Genomic DNA, 25,487 nt, shown 5'->3' on the forward strand with positions numbered 1-25,487 from the left:
TCCAGTATCAAACTAAAAAATCGTGATGTATCAGGCACAAGGATCAGTCTTTGATGACCATCACTACTTGCAGAATGCTTTTCAGACATTGCATTCAGGTGTTAAGTAAAACAAATAAATACATTTTTGGTAGATTTATAGGAATAAAAGTTTGCCCCAACTACAACTGGACCAACTCTTAAATTCTTTAAATTTCTAAAACCTGGCAGAGAATCAATGCTCTATCAAATATGGATCAGCATAAACACTTTTTTTTAATTTATTTCATTCAATGTGATACAATTGTGATATGCAGGGTCAATCTGCTGCAATCTTGGAAAACAAAGCTTTATTTAGAAGACGCTATGTAATTGCAAGTTTTATAGGCGTTCATGGACTTTGGCATAATGGCTGAAATCCTGCCAGAATACCTTCTTGTTTATTAAATAATAATAATCATCATCATCATCACATTTTAGATTTTAAAAATCATAGTTTGACACTATTATTTAGTAAAAAGACCTTTTCCTCTCTCATTCTGTCTATTTGATACCTCTACTTACTCTACTAACAGATGAATGAAACAGACTAATTTATGAAAATTAATTAACCATGTCCTTGTTATATCTAGTATTCATACTCGTATTCTTGGCATTGCAGAAATATAATTGATTTTCTATCTATCTATCTATCTATCTATCTATCTATCTATCTATCTATCTATCTATCTATCTATCTATCTATCTATCTATCTATCTATATATATATATAGTATACAGATACTATATGTTCCAATTTCATAAGTTTATTAAAAGTAAATTTCACATAAAATCATACACATGAGAAATGTGATAACAGTGTCTGTATTTTGACAGAAAATTCCTTCTCCCGACTTCTTGCTAGGAAGATCACAATTGTGTTTTTCCTATAACTGTGATCCCTGATCTTCCTAGCAAGAAGAATTTTCTGTCAAAATACGGACACTGGGGCCGATTCAGACCTGATCACTAGGCTGCGTTTTCTCACAGCCTGCGATCAGATCAGAACTGCGCATGTGTTCTGCATGCGTTCGGGCAACGGTGCATAGCGACGGGATGGTGCAAAAAAAGCGATCACAGGGGCGATCGCAAGGTGATTGACAGGAAGAGGCCGTTTTTGGGGGTGGCAACTGACCATTTTGTAGGAGTGTCCGGGAAAACGCAGGAGGGACCTGGCGTGTTGAGGGAGGGTGTCTGACATCAGCACGGGCCCCAATAAACGCAGCAGCTAAGTCCTGGCCAGTGCAGAGACTGCACAGACTGATGTTTTTGCAGGTCTCCAACAAAAGCAAATGCACACCTGCACAAAGGTAATACCCTCCTCCCCCTCTAGGCAGCAACAACCTGATCGCAGGGATGCAAAAAACATACCCTAGCGATCAGGTCTGAATTACCCCCACTGTGTTATCACATTTCTCATGTACAGGTTGAGTATCCCATATCCAAATATTCCGAAATACGGAATATTCCGAAATACAGACTTTTTTGAGTGAGACTGAGATAGTGAAACCTTTGTTTTTTGATGGCTCAATGTACACAAACTTTGTTTAATACACAAAGTTATTAAAAATATTGTATTAAATGACCTTCAAGCTGTGTCTATAAGGTGTATATGAAACATAAATGAATTGTGTGAATGTAGACACACTTTGTTTAATGCACAAAGTTATAAAAAATATTGGCTAAAATATTGGCTGTGTGTATAAGGTGTATATGAAAAATAAATGCATTCTGTGCTTAGATTTAGGTCCCATCACCATGATATCTCATTATGGGACGCAATTATTCCAAAATACGGAAAAATCCGATATCCAAAATACCTCTGGTCCCAAGCATTTTGGATAAGGGATACTCAACCTGTATACGTTTTTATGTAAAATGGACTTTTAATAAACGTTTGAAATTGGAACATATAGTATCTGTCTGAAAGGACACAAAGGAATTATACTGAACTTGAAGTGTACAACTACCGATTAATATAAATCTGGTTATACCCATAACATTGGGGCGCTGACTCACTATTGTTGTGTATAATTCTCTTGGTTCCGGCTAACAGGGAACTTAGTGAGAATAGCAGCCTATCGCCTATTGTATACTAAATAAATTTACTTAGCGGATAAGAAGGGTATTGTTACATATAATTGTTCAAAAGAAAATAATGGAATTGAAATGTTAATATAAATATACAAATTTATATAGGGGTAAAACACTTTATTTTATCTAATAACTGCTCACACAAAAAGCTTTGTCAAATATGCAAAAATGGTATCTTGATATGTATTGTTGTTTGATGGCCTTGAAATTAATTGCATCCATTTTTATATGCTTACAGTACATCACTTTAGCATGAGCCCAATACTTGTCAAAGATCTGAACATGGCATTTAGAATAACATTGTGGGTAGACCTGCCTGAAAATAATAAAAGTATTGCCACAATTTAAATACTAGTAAACCATTGTTGTATGTAGACGTTACATTGAAACTTCAGGTGGCAAGGAACTGTTGTATATCGGTGGAATGAAGCATATACTTTTAGATGTACTAGCCAGGCTGTAGGCAAAATAAGATACAGCTGAGCCCAGTGTTAATCCAGTCATGTATGAAACCGTCATTGTGTTTCCTGCAAAAGAAGAAATAAATAGTTTAATGTATGAAATCACTGAAAAAAGTGTTCAAAACTATCCAACATTTAACAGAACCCAAATGCAACAAAATACACACACACTTAAACTGGAGACATTTTTGCTGGCATGAATTTAACAATCTGTAAAACATTTGTTTACTTTTGGGTGCTAAAAGCAGCAGAACAGATATATAAAATAAATTATTACTTATCCTAATCCATCGGCACAGAGCCGGGCATAGGCAAAATAGGCAATTCCTGGGGCAGCTGGACAGGCAAGGTCATCTGGGCTATTGAACAAGCTAGGGCATCTGTGCAGGCTTAGATACGCTGTGCTGGCTCTAGCTGACCCAGTGCCACTGATGAACTGATGCCCCCTTCCCTATCAGAGCTGCTGTCTTCGGCGCAGATGAGGGTGAGGAGCCCATACCTGCCAGCAGTTTTATAATGAGTCAAGTAGCCTCATTAGTATACCGTCACGCTACTCTAGGGGCCGTGACTAAGGACCCTGGGGACTCCTCCCCTCTGCTTCCTGAGTGACTGCTGGGGACTGACAGGCTGATGTTGATGGAAGACAGCTGCACGCTGGGGATGATGATTGAGGCCAGGCAGATAGGATGGAGGAATAGTCTGGCCCCTGCCTGCAGAAAGAGTCAGTCCCTTTCACACCTGACCCCAGAAGTAAGTAAACTTACGATTATAGCTTCCTGTAGCCACCTCACAGTTTAGTGCTTCCCTAGTCAACCAATGTCTCCCTGTCATCCTTACCATGTCAACCACATTGTCCCTGTCACCCTCACCATGTCACTCACTATCTCCCTTTCACCTTCTTCCTGACACCCTCTATCTCCATGTCACCCTCACCAAGTCAACCTCTCTGTGTCACCCACTATCTCCTTGTCACCCCTGTCTCCCCAGTCACCCACTATCTCAGTCACCCACCATCTCCCTGTCAACCTCTCACCATGTCACCCACCATCTCCCTGTCACCCATTATATCCCTGTCATCCTCTATCTCTGTCACCCCTGCCTCCTCAGTCACCCTCTATCTCCCTGTCACCCAATGTCTCCCTGTCACCCACTATGTCACTGCCACCCTCTCTGACACGTTATACCTCCCTGTAAGCGCTGCCTCCCCAGTCACCTGCTACCTCCCTGCCACCCACTATATTCTGGTGGGGGAGGCACCAGCCAGAATATTGTCTAGGGCATCAAAATAGTCAGGTCCGGCTCCGCATTAGTATCAGGAATCTCACACCATTCTTTAACATATGCAGTCATTTTATTAAGTGTTTAATAATACAAACATCAATAGCATCTCCCCACATTCACTGAGTCAACCCAGGCTTACTTTATAGTCCTACTGGCAGGACCACCGCTGTATCACTGACAGCTGACATCCTGAAGCTGGTTTAGGGCACAGGGGAGTGTTAGAGTTATCACTAGGGGGCAGGGTTTAGGTACTAAAGGGGGTTGGCCCTAGCTGCCACCCCCCGAAAGTTAGGGTAAGGGGACCTAAGGGGTAGTAATACTTAGCCCCTCTGATGTTAGCATCTCCATGGTCGGGATGCCACGATTGGTCATGTGACTGCCAGTGTCCCAACTGTGGGCAAATCGTATATATTCTGTTTTATCAAGTAGAGCATCATAATGGATGTCAGACTAGGACTGGTATGTGAATCCGGTCTAGGAGTCACTGCGGAAGTGGAGCATAGGAACTTAGGCAGTAAGCTTAGTGGTCTGATGTAGGATCTCTTCATGCATAGCAAGAAACCGAAGAGAGTAGACCAGGACTGCGGTGTGGAGTATACTGGCGAACCAAGCAGGCCCAGTTATATTTAATAGCTGGGTGGCAGGATCTGAAGAGTAGTACTGGCAGCAAGACTGTGAAGGTGGGGAGTGAAGCAGCCCAAGCTATGCAGGATTAATGGGATGATGGAGTACCAGACATGCAGGAGCACTGGTATTTGCAGTACCAGTTAGGCAGGACTACTGGCATGATGTAGTATCAGATATGCATGAGCACTGAGATTTGCAGTACCAATTAGGCAGAATTACTGAGATGATACAGTACCAGATATCTAGGAGCACTGGGATTTGCAATCCACAGCAATGCGAATACAGGAGGAGGTGCATACCACCTCTTCCTACATTTGCAATGTGATTGCATATTGGATGAACATCACGACCATCAGTCACAATGTTCATTCGCGATGTCAGCTTACTAAGGCTTGTCGTTGCAGTGCGGCTTGCGGGGCCAAGGAAACTGCATCTGGAATGCAGTCCTTGGCATCGCCACTCCCGGAAAATGGGGGCGACGTGCCCCCATTTTCCCCAATGCCTGCTGCCCCCTCCCCATACCTCCCTCTGAATACAAGATACATATATAAATATAACTGCTTGCACTGCAGACTAAAATTAGTGTAATTGTATACACTGGCAGAGTAAATATAATGGCTTGCACTGGCAGAGTACATGTAATGGCTTGCACTGGCAGAGTAAATGTAATTGCATGCACTGGCAAACTAAATGTAATTGACTGTACTGGTAGACTAAATTTAATTGCCTGCACTAGCAGACTAAATGTAATTTCTTGCACTGGCAGACTAAAGCTGGATACACAGTAAAAGATCATCTGTCCAATGTTTCTGGTAATGTATGGAAGCAAATGACAATTTGCTCTCAAACACTGGAAAACAGACAAATTGGTTGAATCCATTTGCTTTAATCAATTTATCTGAATGACTATTTTTGACCATTTTCCAGCTTTTGGTAGCAAATGGTTGATTTTCATTTGCTCCAATACATTACCAGATTTGTCTATTTGGCACAATTTGCCATAGTTTAGTGAGGACAGATCTGTATACTTCATGGTCTGGAAAATTAGTCAAAATAGAGGGAAAAAGATCTAGAACACGCTATAGAGAAAAGTTAGTTTACAACCTGCTGCAGTATGCATGAGACTGCTAATGCCATCTTTGGATAACCCAACAAAATTATTTATTATTGCCACAACATGCAACAGAAAGAAATGATACTTTTAGGGGCCGCACTGCAGCTAATGATAAACACAGCCCTAAGAATTATACATTAGCACTTGTTGTCAATAAAACAGCATCCAAATGTAATTATGTGATCATTAGCTGACAATCTGTCATCATACCTGCCAGCTCTTGTTGCTCTCTTACTACTTGCCCTGAAGCTAGGATCATAGGCACACTGCCAAAATATCCATTGGTAATGCCCATGAGGAGAGAGAAGATGCATGGCCAGGCAGGGTGGCTGAAGGTAGGTTTCTCACTTGGATACACACACATTACAAAAAGTGGAATAAAAGCAACACGCATGCTGGAACATATGAGTAGATTAATACCACGCCAGTCATAAGGCAAGGCTGCCAATATCTAGTAAAGAGAGGAAGATATTCAAACATTAGTGCTTATTACAGCATTGTTGTCATCATATAAAAATGTAGGTTTAGCACATTTATCAAAGCTGAGATTAAATCCACATATAGACAATACAGTAAACCAAAATTATACATTCTCCATTTTACAGGCTTATGGATATACAGTCCAAAACAAAAGGATGGTGCAATTACACTCACAAGCGGTACAAGTCAGTAAAGTTCAGTCAGCATAGGCAGGGAAGGCAGAGCCTCAACTCAAGAGTTTTGAAAATGTAAAAAATATTAGAATAATACTAAGAAGCTATTTATAACTTATAGATGAGAGGTAAGTCATCGATGAGCTGAGCTTCCCCTGAAGGCCAGACGCTGCCTGGCTAAAGCGGGGGCAGGGCTGGGCCACACCCAATTACACTGCAGTAAAAAGGACAGGAGAGTCAGCAGTAAAAGCTGCCTCACTGGCATGTCAGCTAGAGAGCAGGAGGTAGACTCTACTTCCAGTCCTCACATTTCTTTTCACTGACTCTGCCTGCTGGAGTCTGAAGACTGGGCACAACACCAGTCTCCTCCTACCAACCTACATACCCCCAGACAGCCACCTCTTCCAGACACATGCTCCCATGTCTCCAGCCGAGTGCCTCTCACTCCCCCCAGTCCATTGGCCTCTCCCATATCACTGTCTCCCCCAATCTCATTGATGTCTCCCATCTCAGTATCTCCCCCTTCCCCAGCCCAGTGTCCCCCACAATCTCAGTATCTCCCCCCTTCCCTCCCTAATCAGCACACTGGCTCATCTTACTGCCCATGCCCCACCCCAATCTAGAACCCCCCAGCCAGCTGAGTCAGTTTCTCCCCCATTCAGCTCAGTATTCCGCTTCTCCAGCATAATGTTCCCCCCTCCCACCCACATCTCACTGCCCTCCTTACCATCCAGCCCAGTGCTCCCATCATATATCACCCCCCCCCCCCCCCCCCAGTGCTTCCCCAGCCATTGATCTTACCACATGTCACTGGTACAAGTGCCCAAAATAAGCTTGAGCTTTTACAGATAACTGCAGGGCCATATGTGCTTACGTTTGAAAAAAGCATTTCAGATAAATTATGAAGGCAACACTTACTGTATTTTGGTAATGCTTCAAAGGGATGTATTTCCCCTGAGTAAGTTATACTGCACACATTGCTGTGAAATGATTAAATTCATTGGGGGACTGCTATTTAGACTGGTGACTATAGATGTCCTACATCAGATAAGCCTTCAATATTTTATGTTATTGTATATGTTGAAATTGCAAAGCATACATTATATACCAGTTTGATTGGAATGTGTCCTCATGCATCTAGCCTCAATACGTCACTCAGTGTGAGATACCTGTCGGGAGTGAGACCCAGGTCTCGTGCAACTGTGTTAGCTTAAGGCATCTTTTTTGCTGAAAATGCATCTTACTCACAACACAATGCATCTGTGCTGATTTATTTGATATGCAACACAAAATCAGGCCCTCAATTAGCTCCTTATATAACAGATTATGGAAATTATTTTAATATTTACTATACACTTTATATTTGCCAAATAAATAAGAGAATAGTTCATGTTTATTGACAGAACACTACTAGAATTGACCTTAATGAAGAACTCACCTTGCCTACAAAATCTGACAGGTTGAATACAGCCATAATGAGGATAGGAAGCCACTCTCCCATAGTGCAGTTTCTGATCTCTGACACCAAACCAGGAAAGAGGCAAAGTGTAATGAAGTATGTCACAGATATAGACATCATATATGCCCATATTAATTGGAACACCAGATAACGATGGAACATCATGTCTACAATGCAAACACATCATATTATTAGTATGTAATGTAAATAGACAGTTCCCTGTATAACTTGCCAAATGTGATCATCGCTGCAGTAATAATGGGGATGAATCCCAATAGTCAGGATGTGATGGTATTTTGACCATCTGCATTATGATTGTTGGGATCCCATACCCAACCCTAATAATGATTTACGTGTACATCACCAATTACGTCCAAAAAGCTGGCATAAATAAAGACATTCCAAGTGAGATCACAATGATTGACATTATCAATAATATCACGTGGGTGACATCAACAATTACTAATTTGTAACATTTACACATAAAATGCAGCCGATATGAATAAATGTAAAAATGCTAAAAGTATTTAAGGTAAATGAATAATGATGCAATCACTTATATTAGAAAGATTTACTCCTCATTAGCATCATTCTGTATGCAGCATCTTGCTAAACTGATTTAATGACATGGTCCTGCTTTGTGAAACAACAAATCATGAGCTGTTCATTTTAGCTGTAAAAACTCTTTCTTTCTTTTTTAAATTCGACAATTTTTATTGTACATTTTTGCTTAAGTTACAGTACAAAAATACAACACAAACTTAAAGCATTGCTGTTGATAACGACATCAAGCAACATATAGCACACCGTGCACAGATAAATAAGCATAATCGGGCGTTATCTGTAAATAGACCTATAAAACATACCACTGTAACCATATAGATAAAAATAAAAAATAAATAAAAAACATACAATGAATTGCAATGGTATTATGTGGTTATGTCATCATTCAAAAACTGCTGTATACATTGATATCAGATATAGAAAGTAGTATCTTGGGTGAGAAACATAGTAAACAGCAATATCGTGCAAACAGTACAATTTCCTAGCCTCTACAGGTATCATCTGGGAATATTATGCTGAAGCTAATCTTGCATCTGCAGATGTAGCAATGTGAGCACCCCTAACATATGGTGATGCCAGCCACCTATCCCATATCGCATAGTATTTAGTAAGGACTTTCCTGGACATGTTGACAAATTTTTCATGTGCCACCGTAGTATTCATTAGGGCAATCCAGGAATCAATATCTGGGCCAGTAGGTGCCATCCACGACCGGGATATAGAAATCTGTGCAAGAGCACACAGGTTGATAACATAACGTCTGGAGGGGGCATCCAGCAACTCCTCATCCAACACTGCCAGTATACACACAGGAGGGTTCAGCGCATCAGCAGGTATACCAGTGGAGACCATAATCCTAAGTACATCCTGCCAGAAGGCATAAACTATCCTACAGGACCAAATCATGTGCCAAAAAGTGCCCCCATCTAGAGTACATTTGGGACATCTAGAATCCATTCTTCCTCCGAATCTCATTAACCTCTCAGGAGTAATATAGACTCTATATAAAACAAAAAGGTGAACCTGTTGGTAACGGACCGTTGTGGTCGCCAGTCTAGAGGCACCCAGTGCACCATCCCAAGTATCATTAGAGATGGTCCCCATATCACATTCCCATCTAGATTTAAGAGAGAGAAGGGCCTCACCATGATAAGCACGTAGTAGAGCCGAGTAAAATATGGAAATAGTGCAAGTTTGGAGATTAACAAATAGTTCCCGTACTGGCGTGTCCCGGAGCATCAGGGGAGTGTCCGCAAATTGAGTTTGACAAGCATGGCGGAGTTGTAAATATCGATAAAAATAGAAGGTAGGAATATTATAATCCTCCTGCAATTGTTGGAAAGACTTAAATATCCCCTCATGATATAATTGCCAAAGAGACTGCAATCCCCGGCGGCTCCAGACCTCCCGTATCTGTAACGAGCAAACTCATTAAGAGTACGTGCGTAAGCCAGAGGCGTATCCGGGTCCCAACCCTCTCCCTGGAGCAATCTATGCGTCTGTCTCCATACCATAATTGCTTGTTTGACAACGGGGAGGTTAAGTAGCGATACACTGTCACTCAACAGTAGTTGTAGTGGGGTGCAATTCTGATCAGTTACATAGAGAATTTGGGAGTTCAATTCATCCCTAGCAGGATCATGTAGCCACTTACTAATATGTACCATTTGTGCCGCTAGATAATATAAACTGAATTTAGGGAGGGCCAGGCCCCCAGAGTCACGTGGGCATGTGAGGGGGTCCAATTTTATTCTGACCCTGCGGTTAGACCATACAATTGATGACAGAAGACTATCTATTTTCCGAAAGGTTTTTAATGGGAGATAACCAGGGGAGTGTTGTAGCACATACAGCAACTTAGGCAGGGCCACCATTTTCACTAAATTAATTCTACCCTTTATAGTTAGCGGTAGAGTCCCCCACACCGCAATACGGGAATGCAAATAATCCATATGAGGTTTTATATTTAAGGAAAAGTATTGAGAAGGATTATTTGTGACCCAGATTCCTAAGTACTTAAATGAGTCCACCCAGCGAAGAGGTAGGGCCACGGGCGGGACACCAGGACAAGCACCCCGTAATGGCAGTATGCAGGACTTATCCCAATTGATGGACAAACCAGAGTACCCGCCATAGGTGTCAATAACACGCAGCACGTTTGGCATGGTATTGCAGTAGTCTGATATAAACAGCAGAATATCATCCGCGTTCTGATGTGCACCGGACATTTTTCGGGTTTTGTGTTTTGGTTTTGGACTCGGTTCCGCGGCCGTGTTTTGGATTCGGACGTGTTTTGGCAAAACCTCCCTGAAAATTTTTTGTCGGATTCGGGTGTGTTTTGGATTCGGGTGTTTTTTTACAAAAAACCCTCAAAAACAGCTTAAATCATAGAATTTGGGGGTCATTTTGATCCCATAGTATTATTAACCTCAATAACCATAATTTACACTCATTTTAAGTCTATTCTGAACACCTCATACCTCACAATATTATTTTTAGTCCTAAAATTTGCACGAGGTCGCTGGATGGCTAAGCTAAGTGACACAAGTGGCCGACACAAACACCTGGCCCATCTAGGAGTATCACTGCAGTGTCAGACAGGATGGCAGATTTAAAAAATTGTCCCCAAACAGCACATGATGCAAAGAAAAAAAGAGGCGCAATGAGGTAGCTGTGTGACTAAGCTAAGCGACCCAAGTGGCCGACACAAACACCTGGCCCATCTAGGAGTGGCACTGCAGTGTCAGACAGGATGGCAGATTAAAAAAATAGTCCCCAAACAGCACATGATGCAAAGAAAAAAAGAGGTGCATAGAGGTCGCTGTGTGACTAAGCTAAGCGACCCAAGTGGCCGACACAAACACCTGGCCCATCTAGGAGTGTCACTGCAGTGTCAGACAGGATGGCAGATTTAAAAAATTGTCCCCAAACAGCACATGATGCAAAGAAAAAAAGAGGCGCAATGAGGTAGCTGTGTGACTAAGCTAAGCGACCCAAGTGGCCGACACAAACACCTGGCCCATCTAGGAGTGGCACTGCAGTGTCAGGCAGGATGGCACTTCAAAAAAATAGTCCCCAAACAGCACATGATGCAAAGAAAAAAAGAGGCGCACCAAGGTCACTGTGTGACTAAGCTAAGCGACCCAAGTGGCCGACACAAACACTTGGCCCATCTAGGAGTGGCACTGCAGTGTCAGGCAGGTTGGCACTTCAAAAAAATTGTCCCCAAACAGCACATGATGCAAAGAAAAATGAAAGAAAAAAGAGGTGCAAGATGGAATTGTCCTTGGGCCCTCCCACGCACCCTTATGTTGTATAAACAGGACATGCACACTTTAACGAACCCATCATTTCAGCGACAGGGTCTGCCACACGACTGTGACTGAAATGACTGGTTGGTTTGGGCCCCCACCAAAAAAAGAAGCAATCAATCTCTCCTTGCACAAACTGGCTCTACAGAGGCAAGATGTCCACCTCATCATCATCCTCCGATTCCCCACCCCTTTCACTGTGTACATCCCCCTCCTCACAGATTATTAATTCATCCCCACTGGAATCCACCATCTCAGGTCCCTGTGTACTTTCTGGAGGCAATTGCTGCTGGTGAATGTCTCCACGGAGGAATTGATTATAATTCATTTTGATGAACATCATCTTCTCCACATTTTCTGGAAGTAACCTCGTACGCCGATTGCTGACAAGGTGAGCGGCTGCACTAAACACTCTTTCGGAGTACACACTGGAGGGAGGGCAACTTAGGTAGAATAAAGCCAGTTTGTGCAAGGGCCTCCAAATTGCCTCTTTTTCCTGCCAGTATACGTACGGACTGTCTGACGTGCCTACTTGGATGCGGTCACTCATATAATCCTAAACCATTCTTTCAATGGTGACAGAATCATATGCAGTGGCAGTAGACGACATGTCAGTAATCGTTGGCAGATCCTTCAGTCCGGACCAGATGTCAGCACTCGCTCCAGACTGCCCTGCATCACCGCCAGCGGGTGGGCTCGGAATTCTTAGCCTTTTCCTCGCATCCCCAGTTGCGGGAGAATGTGAAGGAGGAGATGTTGACGGGCCACGTTCCGCTTGACTTGACAATTTTCTCACCAGCAGGTCTTTGAACCTCTGCAGACTTGTGTCTGCCGGAAAGAGAGATACAACGTAGGTTTTAAATCTAGGATCGAGCACGGTGGCCAAAATGTAGTGCTCTGATTTCAACAGATTGACCACCCGTGAATCCTGGTTAAGCGAATTAAGGGCTCCATCCACAAGTCCCACATGCCTAGCGGAATCGCTCTGTTTTAGCTCCTCCTTCAATGTCTCCAGCTTCTTCTGCAAAAGCCTGATGAGGGGAATGACCTGACTCAGGCTGGCAGTGTCTGAACTGACTTCACGTGTGGCAAGTTCAAAGGGTTGCAGAACCTTGCACAACGTTGAAATCATTCTCCACTGCGCTTGATTCAGGTGCATTCCCCCTCCTTTGCCTATATCGTGGGCAGATGTATAGGCTTGAATGGCCTTTTGCTGCTCCTCCATCCTCTGAAGCAAATAGAGGGTTGAATTCCACCTCGTTACCACCTCTTGCTTCAGATGATGGCAGGGCAGGTTCAGGAATGTTTGGTGGTGCTCCAGTCTTCAGCACGCAGTGGCTGAATGCCGAAAGTGGCCCGCAATTCTTCGGGCCACCGACAGCATCTTTTGCACGCCCCTGTCGTTCTTTAAATAATTCTGCACCACCAAATTCAATGTATGTGCAAAACATGGGACGTGCTGGAATTTGCCCAGATGTAATACACGCACAATATTGCTGGCGTTGTCCGATGTCATAAATCCCCAGGAGAGTCCAATTGGGGTAAGCCATTCTGCGATGATCTTCCTCAGTTTCCGTAAGAGGTTGTCAGCTGTGTGCCTCCTCTGGAAAGCGGTAATACAAAGCGTAGCCTGCCTAGGAACGAGTTGGCGTTTGCGAGATGCTGCTACTGGTGCCGCCGCTGCTGTTCTTTCTGTGGGAGGCAATACATCTACCCAGTGGGCTGTCACAGTCATATAGTCCTGAGTCTGCCCTTCTCCACTTGTCCACATGTCCGTGGTTAAGTGGACATTGGGTACAACTGCATTTTTTAGGACACTGGTGACTCTTTTTCTGAGGTCTGTGTACATTTTCGGTATCGCCTGCCTAGAGAAATGGAACCTAGATGGTATTTGGTATCGGGGACACAGTACCTCAATCAAGTCTCTAGTTGCCTCTGAATTAACGGTGGATACCGGAACCACGTTTCTCACCGCCCAGGCTGCCAAGGCCTGAGTTATCTGCTTTGCAGCAGGATGACTGCTGTGATATTTCATCTTCCTCGCAAAGGACTGTTGGACAGTCAATTGCTTACTGGAAGTAGTACAAGTGGTCTTCCGACTTCCCCTCTGGGATGACGATCGACTCCCAGCAGCAACAACAGCAGCGCCAGCAGCAGTAGGCATTACACTCAAGGATGCATCGGAGGAATCCCAGGCAGGAGAGGACTCGTCAAACTTGACAGTGACATGGCCTGCAGGACTATTGGCTTTCCTGGGTAAGGAGGAAATCGACACTGAGGGAGTTGGTGGTGTGGTTTGCAGGAGCTTGGTTACAAGAGGAAGGGATTTAGTGGTCAGTAGACTCTTTCCGCTGTCACCCAAAGTTTTTGAACTTGTCACTGACTTCTGATGAATGCGGTCCAGGTGACGTATAAGAGAGAATGTTCCTAGGTGGTTAACGTCCTTACCCCTACTTATTACAGCTTGACAAAGGCAACACACGGCTTGACACCTGTTGTCCGCATTAGTGTTGAAATAATTCCACACCGAAGAGCTGATTTTTTTTGTATTTTGACCAGGCATGTCAATGGCCATATTCGTCCCACGGACAACATGTGTCTCCCCGGGTGCCTGACTTAAACAAACCACCTCACCATCAGAATCCTCCTTGTCAATTTCCTCCCCAGCGCCAGCAACACCCATATCCTCATCCTGGTGTACTTCAACAGTGACATCTTCAATTTGACTATCAGGAACTGGACTGCGGGTGCTCCTTCCAGCACTTGCAGGGGGCGTGCAAATGGTGGAAGGCGCAAGCTCTTCCCGTCCAGTGTTGGGAAGGTCAGGCATCGCAACCGACACAATTGGACTCTCTTGTGACTTAGAAGAACGCACAGTTTTTTGCTGGGCTTTTGCCAGCTTAACTCTTTTCATTTTTCTAGTGGGAGGATGAGTGCTTCCATCCTCATGTGAAGCTGAACCACTAGCCATGAACATAGGCCAGGGCCTCAGCCGTTCCTTGCCACTCCGTGTCGTAAATGGCATATTGGCAAGTTTACGCTTCTCATCAAACGCTTTCAATTTTTATTTTTGAGTCATTTTACTGAACTTTTGTTTTTTGGATTTTACATGCTCTCTACTATGACATTGGGCATCGGCCTTGGCAGACGACGTTGATGGCATTTCATCGTCTCGGCCATGACTAGTGGCAGCAGCTTCAGCACGAGGTGGAAGTGGATCTTGATCTTTCCCTATTTTACCCTCCACATTTTTGTTCTCCATTTTTTAATGTGTGGAATTATATGCTTGTATCAATAGCAATGGCCTACTACTATATATACTGCGCACAACTGAAATGCACCACAGGTATAGAATCTAGATGGATAGTATACTTGACGACACAGAGGTAGGTACAGCAGTGGCCTTCCGTACCGTACTGCTATATATACTGGTGGTCACTGTGTCAGCAAACTGCACAACTGAAAAGCACCACAGGTAGAGAATGTAGATGGAAAGTATACTTGACGACACAGAGGTCGGTACAGCAGTGGCCTTCCGTACCGTACTGCTATATATACTGGTGGTCACTGTGTCAGCAAACTGCACAACTGAAATGCACCAAAGGTATAGAATGTAGATGGATAGTATACTTGACGACACAGAGGTAGGTACAGCAGTGGTCTTCCGTACCGTACTGCTATATATACTGGTGGTCACTGTGTCAGCAAACTGCACAACTGAAATGCACCACAGGTATAGAATCTAGATGGATAGTATACTTGAAGACACAGAGGTAGGTACAGCAGTGGCCTTCCGTACCGTACTGCTATATATACATGTGGTCACTGTGTCAGCAAACTGCAAAACTAAAATGCACCACAGGTATAGAATCTAGATGGATAGTATACTTGACGACACAGAGGTAGGTACAGCAGTGGCCTTCCGTACCGTACTGCTATATATACTGGTGGTCACTGTGTCAGCAAACTGCACAACTGAAATGCACCACAGGTATAGAATGTAGATGGATAGTATACTTGACGACACAGAGGTAGGTACAGCAGTGGCCTTCCGTACCGTACTGCTATATATACTGGTGGTCACTGTGTTAGCAAACTGCAAAACTAAAATGCACCACAGGTATAGAATCTAGATGGATAGTATACTTGACGACACAGAGGTAGGTACAGCAGTGGCCTTCCGTACCGTACTGCTATATATACTGGTGGTCACTGTGTCAGCAAACTGCACAACTGAAAAGCACCACAGGTAGAGAATGTAGATGGATAGTATACTTGACGACACAGAGGTCGGTACAGCAGTGGCCTTCCGTACCGTACTGCTATATATACTGGTGGTCACTGTGTCAGCAAACTGCACAACTGAAATGCACCAAAGGTATAGAATGTAGATGGATAGTATACTTGACGACACAGAGGTAGGTACAGCAGTGGTCTTCCGTACCGTACTGCTATATATACTGGTGGTCACTGTGTCAGCAAACTGCACAACTGAAATGCACCACAGGTATAGAATCTAGATGGATAGTATACTTGAAGACACAGAGGTAGGTACAGCAGTGGCCTTCCGTACCGTACTGCTATATATACTTGTGGTCACTGTGTCAGCAAACTGCAAAACTAAAATGCACCACAGGTATAGAATCTAGATGGATAGTATACTTGACGACACAGAGGTAGGTACAGCAGTGGCCTTCCGTACCGTACTGCTATATATACTGGTGGTCACTGTGTCAGCAAACTGCACAACTGAAATGCACCACAGGTATAGAATGTAGATGGATAGTATACTTGACGACACAGAGGTAGGTACAGCAGTGGCCTTCCGTACTGTACTGCTATATATACTGGTGGTCACTGTGTCAGCAAACTGCACAACTGAAATGCACCACAGGTATAGAATCTAGATGGATAGTATACTTGATGACACAGAGGTAGGTACAGCAGTGGCCTCTCCGTACCGTACTGCTATATATACTGGTGGTCACTGTGTCAGCAAACTGCACAACTAAAATGCACCACAGGTATAGAATGTAGATGGATAGAATACTTGACGACACAGAGGTAGGTACAGCAGTGGCCTTCCGTACCGTACTGCTATATATACTTGTGGTCACTGTGTCAGCAAACTGCACAACTGAAATGCACCACAAGTATAGAATGTAGATGGATAGTATACTTGATGACACAGCAGTGGCCTTCCGTACCGTACTGCTATATATACTGGTGGTCACTGTGTCAGCAAACTGCACAACTGAAATGCACCACAGGTATAGAATCTAGATGGATAGTATACTTGACGACACAGAGGTAGGTACAGCAGTGGCCTTCCGTACCGTACTGCTATATATACTGGTGGTCACTGTGTCAGCAAACTGCAAAACTAAAATGCACCACAGGTATAGAATCTAGATGGATAGTATACTTGACGACACAGAGGTAGGTACAGCAGTGGCCTACTGTACCGTAATGCTATATATTATATACTGGTGGTCACTGGTCAGCAAAACTCTGCACTGTACTCCTCCTATATAATATTATAATGGTGGTCCCCAGTCCCCACAATAAAGCAGCACACTGAGCACAGATATGGAGTGTTTTTCAGGCAGACAACGTATACTGGTGGTCACTGTCAGCAAAACTCTGCACTGTACTCCTGCTATATAATACAGCTGCTCCCCAGTGCCCACAATTAAGCAGTGTGAGCACAGATATATGCAGCACACTGAGCACAGATAAAAGGAGCATTTTTTTCAGGCAGAGAATGGATAAAACTGGTGGTCACTGATCAGCAAAACTCTGCACTGTACTCCTCCTATATTAATATAAAGCTGCTCCCCAGTCCCCACAATGATATAAGCAAGCACAAATATTTGCATCAACTCAACAATGAATAAACGGAGAGGACGCCAGCCACGTCCTCTCCCTAACATTTCCAATGCACGAGTGAAAATGGCGGCGACGCGCGGGTGCTTATATAGAATCCGAATCTCGCGAGAATCCGACAGCGGGATGATGAAGTTCGGGCGCGCTCGGGTTAACCGAGCCATACGGGAGAATCCGAGTATGGCTCGGACCCGTGTAAAAAGGGTGAAGTTCGGGGGGGTTCGGTTTCCGAGAAACCGAACCCGCTCATCACTAGTATAGAGCAATTTTGTCCGTGACGGGGCCCACCCGGAACCCCCCCACACGCGAGTCAGAACGCACCAGACACGCTAAGGGTTCCACCGCCAGAGCAAAAAGGATAGGGGATAGTGGGCAGCCCTGCCTTGTACCCCTGGCTAGAGGAAATGCAGAGGAAATGAATCCGTTTATCGAGACCCTGGCTGATGGGGTGGAGTACAGTAGCTTGACCCACCATATAAAGCGTGGTCCAATGCCGAAGCGGGCCATAGACCCCCACAAGAACACCCACTCCACTGAATCAAAAGCTTTAGCAGCGTCAAGAGACACTATAACAGAAGTGTCGGCGTCCCCGTGAGGGTCCTGTAAGTGTGTGAACAAATGCCTAAGGTTAGTTAGAGTGGATCACCCCGGCACGAAGCCAGTCTGATCTGTGTGAATAATTTGGGTGATAACAGAGTTTAGTCTAAGTGCCAGGACCTTTGCTAGGACCTTGACATCAGTAGATAGTAGCAAAATAGGTCTATACGAATCTACCCGCTCCAGATCCTTATCAGGTTTTAAAAGCACTATTATCGAAGCCTCTGACATAGAATCTGGCAGTGAACCGAATTCCAACAAGTCAGTGTACAGAGTAAGCAATTTGGGGCCATAAAAGTCAATATGCTTCTTATAGAGCTCAATAGGAAATCCGTCTAACCCTGGTGCCCTGCCTCCAGGAAACGATTTGATGACCGTTTCAATCTCCATCAATGACAAAGGGGAATCCAGGAATTCAACCACCACATTAGAGAGCGAGGGCAATCGTATACCAGCAAGATAATTATTTATTTCTGTTAAATCAGCCGACAATATCGTACTATACAGACAATAAGCAACAAATTGGCCCCCTATTTCAGGGGTTTTCACATAAGTTACACTATCATCCCCGCGTATCGCAAGGACAGTATTAGAAGATTTATCTGTTGCCGCTAAATGTGCTAGATAAGTACCAGGTCTGTCGCCTGTGGCATAGTATGAGTGTTGGGCATACAGTAAACGGTATTTGGCTTTATCAGACAGACAGTTCCTCCATTTGGACTGTGCAAGCAACCATGCATCCTTGGAAGATACCAATCCATCATGTAAATATTGGATTTCTAGGGACCTACATGACGTTTCAAGCTCCATTTCTTGGCGTTTGTAGCCAGTTTTTAAAGTAGCAACCCGTCTAATTAAGGAACCCCGTATAAAGGCTTTAAATGCGTCCCAGAGGATTGTTGGGCTAGCAATACCCCTGTTCAGCTCCAGGAACTCCCGCCATGGAAGCTCAAGCTCCGCACCAGTGCTCATCTGTGAAAGCCAGAATGAGTTAAATTTCCAAAATAATGGCCCCGGGTACCCCCAGTAACCAAATTCAATAGTATTGGTGAGTGGTCAGAGATACCTCTAGTTGCATACTGGACATCAACAATTTTAGGAAGTAAACAGGGGGAGACCAGGGCCATATCAATCCTAGAAAAGGAGGAGTAAGTAGGCAAGAAGCAGGAAAACTGGCGAGCAGCCGGATGCCATGCCCTCCTGACGTCCACCAAACCCATACCCTCCACTAACAGTGCAAATTTACCCGGACGTGGATGAGGCACTGAATCTTATTGGTGCTGAATCTATCCACAATTAGATCCATGACATTAATAAAGTCCCCAATGCAGACAGGCAGACAGTGGGGATGTTGGCGTAAAGGGTCATAAAATCAGCAGCCTTACGTAGAACCTCCGGAGAGTACGGTGGAGGAATGTAGATAGCCAACAATAATAAAGACATAGAGTTTATCTGACATTTAAGAAAAATATATCTACCCCACTGATCCACCTGAATCTGACCCAAAACAAACGGGACAGATCTGCGAATCAGGATGGAGACGCCTCTGGAATGGGAGTTATGTGTGGAGTGGTATAACCACCCGACCTATGGTCTTTTAAGAGAAAAAACCTTGGCTCCCTCCAGGTGCGTCTCCATAAGACAAATATTATCTGCTGAGTACTGCCTACTTTGCCTAATCACTAAGGCCCTTTTAATTGTATCATTAAGGCCCCGCACATTGCAGGATAAAATTTTTAGACTAAGTGATGCCATAGTATATAATAGCACCAAGTGCTAAATGTGCCCAAAACATCAAAGCTATTTGAAAGAAATAGAAAAGCAACCCATTGCAAAAGGTGTTTCTAAACAAGTCGCAATAGCAATGCTTAAAAAACATCAACAAACGAAATCCTCCCTTACCCCCCACCCTGTATACCGGCCCGAACTGTGGCATACCTAATCCCTAAGAACCTCCTAACAACTAAAAAACTAGTAAAGAGGACAAAAAATACAGTGGCCAAAGGCAGGCATTGGTCCCCCGCCCTAGCCTAATTCCCCCAGGGCCAAATAGGCACCCAACACCGGAAAATGCAGGGGCCTAATATCAAGTGTAATATTTAACATACTATCAATACATTTTGTATTGTCCCCCTAGAAGGAAAAAAATCAAAAAACATTAATGCAACAACTGTATACATATATACTGAATGACATAAATCCCAGCCCTGTCAGTGGACAGCAGTAGCAATCAGTCATGTGCCAAAGCGCGCCCTGCCGGGAACTGCCGGTCAAGCCACGTCTCTGCCTCCCGTGGGGTCGAAAATAATTTTGTCTCTCCTCCCGCAACCACCCGCAATTTTGAGGGGAAGAGCATAGCATAACGGATATTGAGTTCCCGGAGGCGTCTCTTGATTGGAAGAAATTGGGCTCTCTCCTTCTGAATATCAACCGCAAAATCAGGAAAAGCCGAGATCCGGGTACCATACCATTTAAGTGGACCTTTGGTGCGTGCCAGGGTAAGAACCATGTCTCGATCTTTGTAGTGAAGGAATTTAGCTATAAATGTACGAGGAGGAGCCCCCGGCGGTAGTGGTCGCATAGGGATTCTATGTGCTCGTTCCACAGCGAAGTGTGACGTAAAAGCATCCGTTCCAAAGAAATATGTAAGCCACTTCTCCAGAAACTGCTCAGTTGCACCACCCTCTTCCTTTTCAGGCAAGCCCACAAACCGAATGTTATTTCTTCTCAGACGCCCCTCCATATCGGTTAACTTTTTCTGCACCTCCGTCATCTGGGATTCAAGGGTAGTGGTGCGTCGTCCAAGCGAAGCCACCATGTCCTCAACAGTAGAAATGCGGCTTTCCGCCTACCCCACTCTCTCTCTAACTCGTTGTAGATCCTGATGGATTATAGAAAGATCGGATTGCACTTGAGTGATTTTGTCGGCCAGCCTGCCTTCGCTGGTATTAACTGATTCCAGTACCTTTTGGATAGCATCCTCCGAAGCCTCAGGTGGATTGGAGTCAGTATTCGTAGCCGGAGAGGGGGGAGAGGAACCATCCTGCGAACCCCCCGTCCTCTTATTTTGTGCAGGGGGATTTCTAGCGTATTTTTCAAGCCTGGCCGCAGCCTGATGATTCTTCCCAATAGTATTCTATGTAGTAAACCCTAGAGGGAGTTGCAGCACTAAATGAGAAAGTTATGGTAAAACAAGCAGGCAGACCTCCAGTTAGTGTTATATCAACAAATCAGGAATCCCACAGTGGTGGGCAAGCAGCTTCTAATTGGATATATATAATGAAAAGAGAAAAAGTCACAGCAATATATTCCAGGCAGTGAATATGCAGCCTTTGCACAGGCAATACTGAACAGTTAGAAGGACAAGGGGTGGGAGCTTAATCCCTCACCTCCCAAGCCCTGCAAGCAGCCCAGAAAGGGGAGAAGAGAAGGGGGGGGGGCCTCCGTGCAGCCTGACTTGTTGCTCAATATGAGGGGCACACAGGGGTTACCCTACAGAGGATCACCCCTGACTCTAAAACATACCAGTGTGCTTTGGAAGGGTAGTCCCAATTCAGTAGCACCAGCAGGGGTTCTCAGAGGCTGAAGCTGGGAGTGCCAGGGAAGCTTGTTTGCATAGCCTCCCTCCACACCACCCTATTATGTGGAGCAGGATATCAGCGGCAGCAGGAGCGCTGCTCCTCCGGCGCCAGCTGCAGGCAGGAGATAGCAGACACATGGGGGAGCAGGGGCACACTCAGCCCAGTGGACCGCAGCAGTCATCCGGTGCTACCGCTCCGGCCGCGTCTCCCAGCCGCCGACTGGAAGTAGCGCGGCCTGAGCAGGGGAGTCTGGAGCCACACTCACAGCAGCGGGTCTGAGTGGTAGCAGGAGGCGGGAGCTCAAGGAGCGCCCAGTCGCAGATCTCTCCCCTGCTGCCCGACAGAGGATGCAGATGTACCGGACAGGACCCCGCCGCCACGGATAAAGCGTCCCACATGGTGCGGCAGCAACCAGGCCAAATCCGTCCTGCTGGCCAGATACCCATGTAGGAGAGCAGATCAGGCCATAAACACTCCGGAGGGTGCACCCACTTATAAGGCAGGTCTGGGACACCTTTTAACCCTGGGGGGAGCTGTCAGGATGAAGTATAGGAGATTCAGGCAGGAGAGCTCAGCAGGATACGTGCTACTCCATGCCCATCATAGCCACGCCCCGCAAAAACTCTTTTTGAAGAGTTTACCAAGCACTTGTGATTCTCAACTGCCACCATAAAAAATATGTCTGCTGTAATTGCTAGTGTATAAAAAGGGAAGGTCAGGGAGTCAAATATAAAAAAAAACTCACAAGTTCCCATACAGCACTTAATTCCTAACAGAACAGATTGTTACAGTTAAACTAGTGCAGGATTCAGTATGAGTTCCCGACAGTCGAAATACCAACGCTGGAATCCCGACAGTCAAAATCCTGACATTGAGTACAGCTTTGAGCTTAGTGTCAAGCTTTGCTTGCCACACTATTATATTCCCCGTCGGGTGGTGGCGTGGACCACCACCCTGGTGGGAATACCGGGCGGCGGTCGGGATTTCGACCGCTGGCATTTTGACTGCTGTCGGGATTCTGACATTGGTATGTTGACCGCTGGGATCATGACTGTCGGGAACTTAACTGCATTCCCTGGTGCATACCTCCCAACATGACCCATTTCAGGATGGACAAAATGATCTGTTCCTGGACTTCCCTCTTAATCTATGATTGCCACACTTTTGGAGAAACACCTTTCTTATCCATCAACTAGTTCAACACAGGTGATGACAATCATAGATTAAGCAGGAAGTCTAGGAATAAAGCATGTTGTCCCTACTGGAAAGGGTCATGTTCAGAGGTATGCTAGTGGATACTCCAATATGATGTGTACGCTACCAAAATAAGATGCAAACAGCAAAAGAAGAATGAGTCTGCACCAGGTAGAACCTCCTATAAACACTGCACCAGGTAGAGCACGTCATACAGTACACTTTGCTCCAGGCAGAGCACATTATACACATTGCACCAGGTGTAGAACCTCCTATACACACTGTGCCAGGTAGAGCATGTTATACATATTGCGCCAGGTAGAGCACATTATACACATTGCACCAGGCAGAGCACATTATACCCTTTGCGTCAGGCAGAGCACGATATACACTTTGCGCCAGGTAGAGCACATTATACACATTGCGCCAGGCAGAGCACATTATACACTTTGCGTCAGGAAGAGCACGATATACACTTTGAGCCAGGTAGAGCACATTATACACATTGCGCCAGGCAGAGCACGTTATAGACTTTGCGCCAGGCAGAGCACATTATACACATTGCACCAGGACAATAATGGAAAATGTGCAGTAGAAAACGTCAAAATTAACATTTAATGATGTGAACGTAAATCCTATAGTCCAGTGCTTCTCCAGCCGGGTTGCGTTTAATTTACCGGTTGTCTGAATCCCAACAGCCGTCTCAATGCCGGCGCTGGAATCCTGATCTATGTAAGTATACCTACATCGTTACGTTTGGGGTTGGGGAAGGGGGTTACTTTAAATGACCCTTGGGGAGGTTAGGATTAGGCTGCGAGGGAGGAGGGAGGGGTTAGGGTTAGGCACCCTTGGGGAGAATTAAGGTTAGGCTGCGAGGAGGGGGGTGAGGGTTAGGCTGCAGGGAGGGGGGTTAGGCACCCACGGGGAGGATTAGGGTTAAGCTGCGGGGAAGGGGGTTAGGGTTAGGCACCCACGGGGAGGATTAGGGTTAGGCTGCGGGGAGGGGGGTTAGGGGGTAGGGTAGAGGAGAGAACAGCCCCAACTCACCCTGTTAGCTTTCCAATCTTCGTGATCCTGGCTTTGGTCTTCTGAATTTACACCAAAGTGCTCGGAGCCCTATGGGGAAGCAAGCACTTTTGTGTGAATTTGGGCTGCATTAAATTGCGGCCACTGTTGCGATGATTTGCATCTGCGGCTAATAGGATTAATCCCTTAGTGAGGACTGAGGAGCTGATTTGAGAAGCACTGGAATAAATAGCCATAACCATTGCTATTATGCTTACCCTAGGTTACAATTGCACTTAGCAGCATACCACTCTAGATTAGTACATATAACTGCGTGTACCATGCTGCTATTCTCTACTTACTCACCTGGCTGCATGCTGGATAAATGCAGCTGATTCCATCCTCCATACCAGGGGCTCTGATGACGTGCTGGCTGCCGATGTCCATGAAATCCAGAGTCTGGAGCATAGAGTGCTGCTGGCCGACTGGTGGGGGTGCCAGAGTCCGGGGGTGGGGGTGCGTTGAACACCGGGGGCCACAGCAAGAGGAGCGGGTAGTGGGTGCTCTGCTCCATGCACCTGTCTGCTCCTGACCGGTGTGGTGCACAGTGTGCGTGTGCGGCACTCACTTCCTGACTCCACAGGCAGCAGGGAGGGGACACTGCACCCATAGCGCCAAGACAACAATGAGCACCGAGCGCCAGCAGGAGCACATCACCACCACACGCTATAGGCGGCGTGTGCCGCAGCAAAGGACACGGACAGCGCTGCTGGCCAGAGCGCGTCCTCAAGGACCCAGCAGTTATTTATTTTCGGGTCCACACTGTCAGTTCTTGGGTAAAATATGCACTATAGCGCATTTTTGCGATCACTGAGGTACAATGTTACAGAGCATTTCCTCATATCCATTTTAGACATGTCAAATATATATAATATTATATTTTTATAATATACATAGAATTAAGCTGGGATTGAAGACTGGTTAAACATGCATCATGCAAACACACTTTGGCCTGGTTCTAATTAAAATCTCTACACATGTGGCCTGGTATAATTAGCATTTAAACAAGCATGGCCTGCTCACTGTACTAGATAATAGCTTCCACACACTTCCTGCGGAAGACACACCCACAAGTTGAATGTACTACCTGAACAGCTGAGAGACATTACACTAACTTAGAATCAAGCTGGCCTCTCAGAAGCATGGACCTCTCATCACCAAGACTGATCTCCTTATGGCTAAGTATTGAATACATATGGCTTAATGGCATAGAATAGTTAATCTGGAAATACATATGGCTTTAAGGTTAATGGTGCTGCTGCAATTATGTGACATTGTTATGCATTTGTGATATACGTTTGTAGATGGTGATTTAGAATAGATTGTGCAGGTGTGTGAATAGTATATCTGGTTAATCATGCCGTTACTTGATTTATATGTGTTTTGTAGCAATGGCATGCTAGGATGTGTAGTTACATTCTGGTCTTGTAATGGCTCATGTGGCATGGACAGTGTGCAGTATGTGGAATGTGAAATTGAAGTCAGTTCTTGGAAAGTTTGAATAAATTGGTTAAGTTGGATTGGAATTGTGAAATCAGCACATATGTATTATGTTGTAGTTTATACATTCTGGAATGTAGTGA

General features: G+C 44.9%; 1 protein-coding gene across 3 annotated transcripts in view; it reads right to left on the minus strand.

The window, feature by feature from the left end:
- Window positions 1–235: 235 nt before the first annotated feature.
- Window positions 236–25,487, minus strand: part of SLC29A4 (solute carrier family 29 member 4) — a 601,272-nt gene continuing 576,020 nt past the window's right edge. For all 3 annotated transcript variants that reach the window (XM_063934124.1, XM_063934122.1, XM_063934123.1), the window contains 3 exons: window positions 7,686–7,873; window positions 5,805–6,045; window positions 236–2,638 (listed from right to left, as the gene is read on the minus strand). In XM_063934124.1, the coding sequence (XP_063790194.1) occupies window positions 2,490–2,638; window positions 5,805–6,045; window positions 7,686–7,873 (578 nt within the window). In that variant the 3' untranslated portion in view covers window positions 236–2,489. The remainder of the gene's footprint in view (window positions 2,639–5,804; window positions 6,046–7,685; window positions 7,874–25,487) is intronic.

This window comes from Pseudophryne corroboree, chromosome 7 (genome assembly GCF_028390025.1).
Source record: "Pseudophryne corroboree isolate aPseCor3 chromosome 7, aPseCor3.hap2, whole genome shotgun sequence".
NCBI lineage: Eukaryota > Metazoa > Chordata > Amphibia > Anura > Myobatrachidae > Pseudophryne > Pseudophryne corroboree.